Source organism: Chinchilla lanigera, unplaced genomic scaffold (genome assembly GCF_000276665.1).
Source record: "Chinchilla lanigera isolate Chin_1 unplaced genomic scaffold, ChiLan1.0 scaffold00019, whole genome shotgun sequence".
Classification (NCBI taxonomy): Eukaryota; Metazoa; Chordata; class Mammalia; order Rodentia; family Chinchillidae; genus Chinchilla; species Chinchilla lanigera.
Genome location: NW_004955420.1, coordinates 13,114,719 through 13,124,715, shown reverse-complemented (window position 1 = coordinate 13,124,715; position 9,997 = coordinate 13,114,719). Strand labels below are relative to the sequence as shown.

Below are 9,997 nucleotides of genomic sequence, written 5' to 3'. Positions count from 1 at the left end.
TCCAGCATAGGTGGTGTGTGCACTTTCGTGTACACGTGATCATATTTAAGTTTTTTTGCATAAAATAAATGCTTCTAGATGTCAAAAAAAAAAAAAAGAAGAAGAAGATTGTGTATTATAGGGAAAGATTTTTTTTTTTTTCCTTTTCTTTTTTTTTTTTTTGGAGACAGGGTTTCACTGGAAACCTGGAATGCTGGAATTACAGGCATGTGCCACCACATGTGGCCTTAAAAATCACATTAAATTTTGCAAATATTTAACAAATACACTTTTATTTCAAAATAATCTCAAATGATATTCTATATTTCATTAAATCTAAACTGTGCTGTTGGTGGGCATTTTTATTGCTTTACTAAAAGGTATGAATAGTTCCCATATAAATATCTAACCGCCAGCAGTTGCAAAAAATTGTCAATGGTAAGATACATTCCAAAGATTTTTGGAATTGACTAGATTATTAGAATTGACAAAAAACCATAATAAGTAAGTAAGTCACTAGTAGTGGCTAAACTAAAAAAGTTTTGGACTTCGTTTTGTTTTGAAACTGGGTCTCCCTCTGTTGCCCAGGTTGGTCTCAAACTCAGGGTTTAAGTTATCCTCCCACTTAGCCTCTTGAGTAGCTGGGACTATAGGTATGCACCACAGCTTGAAAAGATACCTAATTATTTCCTTTTTTTAATCTATATTTGGGAAATTACAAAGTTAGTGTCCCAACCTTAGGCCCATGATGTCTCTGGTACACTGTTGGTTTTACCTTCATAATTACATGTCCAAACAAGGAAAGGGGTTTTATTAAAAGTTCATTTGTTTGGGTAAGGAGGGTGTGGACAGAGGAAAGGAGAATAGTAGATGCACTTTTTCCTTAGCAGAGTCTTTCTTTGGGAAATACCTGAAACATTTCCCTTCATTTCTCAGATGCCAGAATGAGGTCAGACCTTGCCCTTACAAAGGGAATGGAATTGAAATGACTAGTTTTGGTTAGTCACAATTCGTCCCTTTGGGACTGGAGAAGGACCTGCTTTCCTCTAGAAAGAAGGGATAGCTGCGTTTTACATCTAAGAAGTGGGGGCAGTGACTGCTTCATAGGCAGTGTAGCATGCACAGCAACTCTCCATAAGTATTTCTTCATAGGCTATTTATATTATTTTTATGTTTTCACATTCTTTTCTCCTTTTTGACTTGGTTTCATGTTTGCTTGTTTTTTAACATAAGTTTTGGGCTTTTATATTAAGTGGGATTTTTAATCCTTCTGATTTCTAGGCTTAGAAAGCATCTCTTTACCCCTCAGTTTTGAAAAACATTTTATAGTTCATCTAGCTTTCGTAATAGCTTGATAATATGACTTATCAGTAGAAAGTTCTCACTAAATTTCAAACTACTTTTATATTTTTTTGACTTTTAGGGAACCTAGAAAAGTTATTCTTCATCGTGGCTCAACAGGCCTTGGCTTCAACATTGTAGGAGGTGAAGATGGAGAAGGCATATTTATTTCCTTTATCTTGGCTGGAGGACCTGCTGATCTCAGTGGAGAGCTCAGGAAAGGAGATCGTATTATTTCGGTAGGATAAGTTAATCAAAATGGTATTTTTATTCTCTCACCTATAACCTGTTTATGATTACAAGAGGATTTTTTTTATCCCATAGTTGTGGATATATCTTGGTTATCTTACTATTTTATGACTGAATTTCCAGAATTATAGTGATACCAAAAAATATACTTTATGATAGATTTTCACTGATATTTGACCTTCTTACAAGGAGTCATTTGGTTGGGGGAGTGTTTTGTTTCTTATCTGCAGTATTAGCAATTGGATCCAGAGCCTTTGCAAAGAGCCATATGGGACCATGTCCCCTCTTATTTTTTAAGGCAGGGTTTGCTAGGTGTCGGTATTGTCCATGCTGGGATCAAATATATAGTCCTCCTGCCTCAGCCTCCTAAAGTGCTGAGATTACAGGCATAGGGTAGAGTCCATTTTTATAAATGTAATTGGAGGAAATTTATATTCTCTGTTAACTCATTGGTTACTTGTGTAGTTATTTGTGTACTTCTTTTTACTTAATCATTTAGCTGTTTGTCCTGTTATTAAAAGGTTTTAAGCCTGGTGTGGTAGTATACACCTGTAATCCTAGAGGATCAAAAATTCAGGCCTAGCCCAGACAATTTAGTGAGACCATGTCTCAAAATAAATAATCAAAGGACTGGAGATGTAGCTCAGTGCAGAGGCTCTGGGTTCAATCACCATTACCACCAAAAAACAAAAGGCTTTGAAACTGTTTGAACATGAAGTAAGTTTAGCAGTCTGTCCTTGCTGCATTCCCTTTTTTCTTTATATCTTTGGGGAGCTGGGCTGAGGTGGAGAGGGTCTCACTGTATAGTCCAGGCTGGCCTTGAACTCACTGTGCGTCCATGGTGGTCTTTTAAATTGCAGTCCTCTTGCATGGGTCTCCTAAGTCCTCAGATTACAGGCATTCACCACCATGCCTATCTGTATGTCTTTTGAAACTGTGTTCTTAGGTGCATATAAGTTTAGAAATGTCATTCCTTCCTGGCATGTTGACCTTTTTATCATTATAGTGATCCTTTTTGTTTATAATAGTGGTTTTGCCATGAAATCTATACTGATGTTAATGTGCCTATCTGACTTTGTTTGCTTTGCTTTATCTTTTCTCTTTATTTTCAGTTTGTCTTTGTGCTTACAGGTCTCCCTAAACAGAGATCTTGGAAATTTTAAATCTAATCATGCTATTTCTAGTAATTTCCTTCTGTTTCAGTTTTATACTCCCAAATGCATTCATTTATATTTTTTATTTTTGGCACCTTACCCACATGGTATACAGTCTTTTTCTTTACTATGATTTGTATCTCCTTTCTTTGGTGTTTCTCAGTGGACTACTAATAGCATTTGGATTGCACAGTTGTTTGCTGTATAGGACTGTCTTGTTCACTGTAGAAAATTTAGCTTTTCTAGCTTCCATCTTCTCCATGCTCCTTAGTCATTGTAAAAAACAAAAATGTTTCTCAAATACCCATGTTTTCCTTGGTGAGAGCTCTTGGTTTGAAATATCTTTATTTTACCCTCACTTGTAAATTTAATTCTGCATAAGTTCTGAGATGGGATACTTGCTATTGTCTCTAAATAATTTGAAGACACTTTTATGCTAGCAGGCTTCTTGTTGCTATTTAAAAAACAAAGGTCTGTCTCAGTCTTATGTGATTTGTCACTGGTTGCTTTGAAGATCCTTTTGTCTTTGGTGTGCTGCAAAGTCACTAAAATGTGTTTATGTGTAACATTTTATTATTTGGGATTCATTGTGTATCGCGTCTTGAGTTAGCCCCAATCGCCTGCACGGCTTAAATAAGAGAGACCAGTAGTGTGATTTGGAGGGCTTCCAGGAAAGTCAGAAGTCTCTCAGGAATAAAGACAAAGATCTGCACCAGACAGCCTGTTCTTATTTGGTTTTCAAACAAAGGAAGGGGATACTGAGGCAAGTGAGTGAACTGAGCAGGACCTTTGGAGTCAGTTCAAAGACTTCTCCAGGCAGTAAATTGTGACAATTAAGAGAACTGTTTGATCTCTAAGGTTGGCAGTTTTATTGCTCTGGAATGGGATGTCAGCAGCCCATGTCCTTGGCTGCCTCAGCTGTGGTGTTATCTTAACCTCAGAGCACTATGCATATGCTCTTTTCCAAAGAGCCAGAGGTCCCTGTGTTCAGCAGCTTAACCCCGTACAGCCTGGTCTCCAACAATTACGCTTACTAAATCAGCAGATTATGTTTTTCATCAGTTCTGGAAACTTCTTAGCCATTATCTTTTCAAATTTTGCTCTCCCACATTATACATCTCCTTGTACTTCATGAAGGCTTCTTGTCTCTTTTCTTTCTTTATATCTAATCTGCTGTTTTAAATAAAAATAAGATTTTGATTTCAGAGTACCCTTTTTTCTCTCTCCTAGACATTATCTCTGGTTCTTTTTACAATCTGCCTTGGTGGTTTTGGTAGGGGCTTGGTATGTACACATTCTTGTATGCTTTTAGGTTTTTCTGCCAAACATATAGTACTTTATTTTGTATGTGTAATAGTTCTCTCTTTTTTTTAATAGTTCTCTTTTTTGAAGTTTATGTATGATCTTCTCTGGTGCTTCATAATACATTCTTTTCTCATGTTCCAAATTTTGCATTGTGAGCTGCTTTTTTTTTTTTTTTTTTTCCCAGTAGAATTTTACTTACTTTATTTCTAGGAATCCAGTGCTATCTGTATTGGAAAGTGGTATTCTAGGGAAGTATGTTAAAATATTTGTGGTGGGCTCTCAGGAGCATCATTCTTAGCACATTTTTCCAGGGATAAAACTAAAATTTAGAGACTCATTTGCCCACAGTAGCTAGAAAGTGTTGCAATAAGAATTTACCTTAGTCACTATGGTATGCCATGCTTTTAATTAGACAGTACAGGTGGACACTTTCTGGAACTTCAGAATTTTGAGATCTAGAAACAGACTTTATGTCCTGGGTTGGCAGTGCTATATAGTATTGCTATTTTAAATCATGTATTGATACAAATCAGTGGAGACTTTTTCAGCTACAAAATAAATCAGAAATATTCCTCAAACTGCAGATAAATGTGATTGGAAAAACACAATCACATTGTGTGGTAGGTAAAACATTCCAGAAATATGAAATGCATCTTTTATGCAGTTCTTAAATCATTCCCTTTCACTATCTGACTTCCCGTGTATATACTTAGATAGATCAGAATATTTCTTTTAAGGATCCTGTATAGTTCAAGGGTAGACTGAGTCAGTCAAAAAGGATGACTCATCACATAAAAGAAGTGGGAAATTTTATTTATCCTAGGATAATAGTATAACCAATTCTTGTTTGAGTAAAAATAACTCATAGATACTTGAGTCTTCATATGTGCCCCACACAGTGCTTAGAAAATGAAATTATTATTGCCCAACTAAATGGAAACTTATGTACATATTTAAGGGTAAACAATTAAAAAAGCATAGTACTCCCCAAGAATAATGACGATTGTAACAGATTTTTTTGATGTTTTTGAGACAGTCTTGTTAGGTAGTTTGTGGAGGATCACTTGGATGACTGTCCTTGAAAGAAGAGTGATTATTTCCATTTGGCTAAACCTGGCCCTATTTCCATGTATTGATATGTACAGAGCTGGCCAGGACTTTTCCTTATCCCTTTAACTGGCTTTAAGCAGTGCAAATCAGTCCAGCCGAGGTGCTAATATGTAATCTTCGAAGCAAGGCTACAGGTCAGCGTTACCCCACCCCCATAGCTCCCAAAAAGAGGCTCTGACTTCCCAGGGCATTAAAAAATTCACATCAGACCCCAAAACATTAAATACTACCTTGAATTGTGTTATGCAGATTATTCCTGCATATCCTTGTCTTTGTATATCGCAGAGGTGATTTCAGGCCTCCTACCTCGCCCAGCTCACAGCACTCATGTACTTCCTGCCATTCTCATAATCACCCAACCTCAAGCCACTCCCTTCTTCACAAATTAATAAAATCTGGGTTCGGTGCTGGGTCGAGGCCTTTGTTCTGGTTAGCCATTATCCTAGCTGGACTTAGGACCCCCTTGGGTTTTAGATATATAATTATGTCTCTGTTTACATTGTGGGTTGCATTAGGAGAGGTAGATTGGAACTCTCTAGAATTCCAGTAACTTTTCCATGGGATTACAAATGTAAACTTCCTGGCCCATGTTGAGGAAGGGCTCTCTATAGTGGTTTGGGCTGGCCTTGAACTCACTGTGTAGACCAGGTTGACTTCAGACTAGCTGCCATTCTCATGCTTCAGCCACCAGAGAACTGAGATTATAAACCTGCACCACCGTGCCTGGCTATTGCAGCAGATTTTTAAGGCAGAAATGGAGCCTACGTGTAATGTTAGAATACAAAAAGTCTCAAGAAACCATCCGTCTTACCCTAATACATGTAAACAACCTGGGTAAGTTTAGAAAAACTGAACCTGTCAGTGTACTAGAATTCAGAGACCTAACTGAACCAATGTCCAGAAAATAACTAGAAGACACCCATAACAGCTCTTGGTAGCATGGCAGGCAGAGTAGACAGGGCTAGGGGAAAATCATCAAGAATGTAACATATAATGGCCTCTTGTAGACCAATGAAACAGCTATAAATTCTGAGAAGCCCCACAAGTATGCACCCACTTGTTACCTTCTTTCCCATGGGTCTTCACTGAATATTCAGAGGCAATAAGCCAAGCTTGTGGGGCTGAAAGAGGAGAATTAAAAATCATTCCTAAGTCATACAAGACATCCTCAAATACAAGGCAGTTTGCCACTAACTGTAGTGTATCATAGTATATATCACTATCAGAGTACTTAGAAACCTACACTAAAGAGTGTACCCTCAACAGAAGATACGTGAAGATCAACAAGAGCTCTGGAATTTCAGTTGCTAAGGCACAGAAGTGGAGCATGAAAGTTGAGATAAACCTCTCAGTGGAGAGAGAGGAGTGGGATAAAGAGAAGAAAGATACCTCCCAAGACAAAAACTGAGGCAGATTGAAATAGCAAAAAATACTTACCAGCAACTCAGTGGACAACAGTGTTATGAGCACTTTTCAAAGTCAGTGGCTCAGCTGTAAGACAAGAGATCTTGCACATCTCACCAGTGCTTGCACCCTAAGACCCTCAGGAGGAAGAATCTTGATCCTGTTTTGAAAAGTCTTTAGCTGATTGAAATTAAAGCTACAACAAAACACAGCTCAGGTACAGACTATATTGATATAGCTACCAATTCTAGCAGCCTAACACATAGATTATTCCCTCTGTGCAGGGATTAATCCCTGACACATGAACTGTTCTATTCCAGAATGACAGTGTATGATGCTTACTTCAATCTCAGTGCCTCTTCCTCTTCCTCTTCTTCTTCTTCTTTTTCCCCTCCCTCTGCCTCTCCCTCAGGGAATCCGTGCATACTAGGCAAGTACTCTACTACTGAGCTATATCCCAAGCTAAGTAAGATATAAGATGTGAAATTGAAATCCAGCTATCTCAATAACTATGTTACAGTAAACAGTCCAATTAAGCTGTAAAAATTGTCAGCTTGGTTCACAAAAGCAAAACCCAACTATGTACTGTTTATCAGAAATTCACTTTAAATATCACCACGTAAGTGAGAGTAGAAGGTCCACAACACAAACAACATATGAAAGGTAGTATATTAAGAGACAAAAAGAATTCAAGACAAATAGTGGTATTATAAATGGATTCAATAACGATAAAAGTATCATTTCATCAAGAAGATATAGTAATCTTAAATGTAGATTAGGTACCTTAAATGTAAACTGGGTACCTTTAAATCTTAAAGGTACCTAGTAAACCTTTCAAAATATATGAAGCGAAAATTGTGAGACCTAATGAAAAAAATGGACAACTCTACAATCACAGTTGGAGATTGAAGCACCCCATTTGTAATGAGTGGAGTAAATAGACAAAAGGAAAAGAATCTCAGCTCTCACCTTATACCATATACAAAAGTTAAGTTGAAATAAATTGCAGATCACAAACTAAACTTCTATCAGAAAACTTTAACTTGCATCAGGCAGATTTCTTAAATAGTATCAAAGGGCCAATTCAGTTCAATGGCGAAAGGAGATTTCTTAACAGATGTTGTTGGAACAGTTGGGTGTCTGTACTGAGGTCATGGCTTACCAGTCTTTTTCCAGACATAAATCTTAATTCTAAATGGATTAATAAAACATTGAAAAGTATGTTGACAACCTCAATTTAGGCAACAGTTCTTTGGACAAGATACCTAAAACACTACCCATACAAAAAGATACCATTGAGAAATCAAATAAGCAAGCCATTCAGTGGTAAAATAATAATAATAATAATCATCATCATCTTAGTACATGTACCTGACAGAAGACTTTCTAGAATACAGGTCTCTTACAAATCAACAATAAAAATATAAGTAAACCAATTTTAAAATGCACAAAAAACATGGCTATTTCACAAAAGAAGATATACAAACTGGCTAGTAAGCACATGACAAAAGGTGCTTAACATAATCAGGGAGCTACAGAAACCACAGTGAGTAAGAGGGTTCAAGGAATTTGAATAAGAATGGTGACATTTTACTGTACCTTGATTTGTGGTTGTGGCTACCAGACATACACATTTGTTAAAACCCTTAACAAACTCCTAAGAAAGATTGCCTGTGCCTAAATAAAAATTGGTATTTTTAAATCATAATGTCCCATCCAGTTGGATGGCTCAAAAAAAAGTTAAGAGTTATTGGTGAAGATGTAGAATGACTCTCCTTTATTACTGGTGGACATGTGATATACCATACAAGAACTTTTTGGAGATCTTAAGTTAAACACACATCTGATGTTGTCGTCTAAGTTTTACTCAGAAAAAATGAAAGCATATGTCCACAAAAGCACTTTAACAAGAATATGTACAGTAGTCTAGACCTGGAAGTGACTTACATTTTCATTAATAGAAAAATAAGTAAGTTCTGATATATTCAAAAAATTTAATCATACTTAGCAAGAAAAGGGAACAAACTACTGAAACACAAGACAGTGTGGATAACTGAAAAAAGTCATGTTGAACAAAACAAGCACCATGTAAACACATACTGTATGATTCCTAGTTATGTGATAATCATAAGCAATAATGTGTGTGATAATATTCAAAAAGTAGTTGTCCATGATTTGTGTACTGCCTATAAAAGTGCCCAGTGAACCTCCCTGGGTTGGCTGATGGAGAGGTTATATAACTTCTTGGGGTAGTAGTTTCGTGGATATAGTTTCAAAATCCTTCCAGTTTAACTGTTCAAATTTGTACATTTTATATTTTTTTTAAATATGTTAAGGTATAAGTGCAAATTTGTGGTAAGGAATTTTTTTTTTTTTTAGAAAAACCAGTGGAACACAAATTAGCTATCTACTTAGGGGAATAAAATTAGCTGAGTGCTGTACTTCACACCTTCTGTCAAAATAGATTTTCAGTTGGCTTAGAGTTTGCTGTGAGAAACTTAAAGCAAAAATAAATGTTTTTAAATTAGCCATGTGAGACCACTTTATATGGGTCACTGACACACTGCTAAAGTATGGTAGGCTGACCAACACAATTATTCTCTAAACCTGTTGGTATAAGCCCTGAAACCTCATGTCTGGAAAGTCCAGGCATGGTGGCACATACCTGTAATGCCAGTTGCACAGGGGACCAAGGTAAGAGGATCATAAGTTCTAGGCTAGCCCAGGCAGCTTAGTGAGACCGTGTCTCAAATTAAATGTTAAAAAGCCTTGGGTCTTACACCTCACTGGTGGAGCACTTGCCTAGCATACTTCAGGCCTATAATCCTAGACTCTGGAAGATACAGTCAGTACAAGCCCAGCCTATGCAGTGTAGCAATTTAGCAAGACCCTGCCTCAAAATAGAAAGCAAAACGGCTAGGAGTGTGCAAAGGTCCTGGGTTCAGTACCCAGCATGGGGGTGGGGGGTGCTTAAAAGGCCCCAGACTGTCAACTCTGGCTGAATAGAAGATTCTGTGCAAGGAGGATGTGAAGGTTAGGGTAGCATTACCACTGCCTGTCTGAATGTTAAAAAGCCTTCCTAAAACTTGCATACAGAGCCCATGGTGAGGAGTGGGAGCCTTATTAGCTCTAGACACTTAAAGGAAGTATGTCTCCAGTAAGCTAACCAGGCAGAGACTTCAATGGCTACTTGTGACAAAGAATATAACCTTTCTAGAATTCAGGAAAGATACTGAACAAACAGTAACAAACAGTAACAACAGTAAGCCCTGATGGGGGATGAATCTGTTATCCAGAATTGTCATGTTTTATTATATTAACATGCCCAGTTTTCAACCACAAAACTATGAGGAATGGAGAAAAACAAGAAATGACCCATGCCCAGAGGGAAAAAGCAATCAGTAGAAATTGTCCTAGGAAGGTCCAGGCATTGGAATTACCAAATACTTTAAGTC

At 37.2% G+C, this 9,997-nt stretch overlaps 1 protein-coding gene across 10 annotated transcripts in view; it reads left to right on the top strand.

Moving 5' to 3' along the window:
• Window positions 1–9,997, top strand: part of Dlg1 (discs, large homolog 1 (Drosophila)) — a 205,517-nt gene that overhangs the window by 149,090 nt on the left and 46,430 nt on the right. For all 10 annotated transcript variants that reach the window (XM_005383167.2, XM_005383166.2, XM_005383165.2 and 7 more), the window contains one exon: window positions 1,403–1,559. In XM_005383167.2, the coding sequence (XP_005383224.1) occupies window positions 1,403–1,559 (157 nt within the window). The remainder of the gene's footprint in view (window positions 1–1,402; window positions 1,560–9,997) is intronic.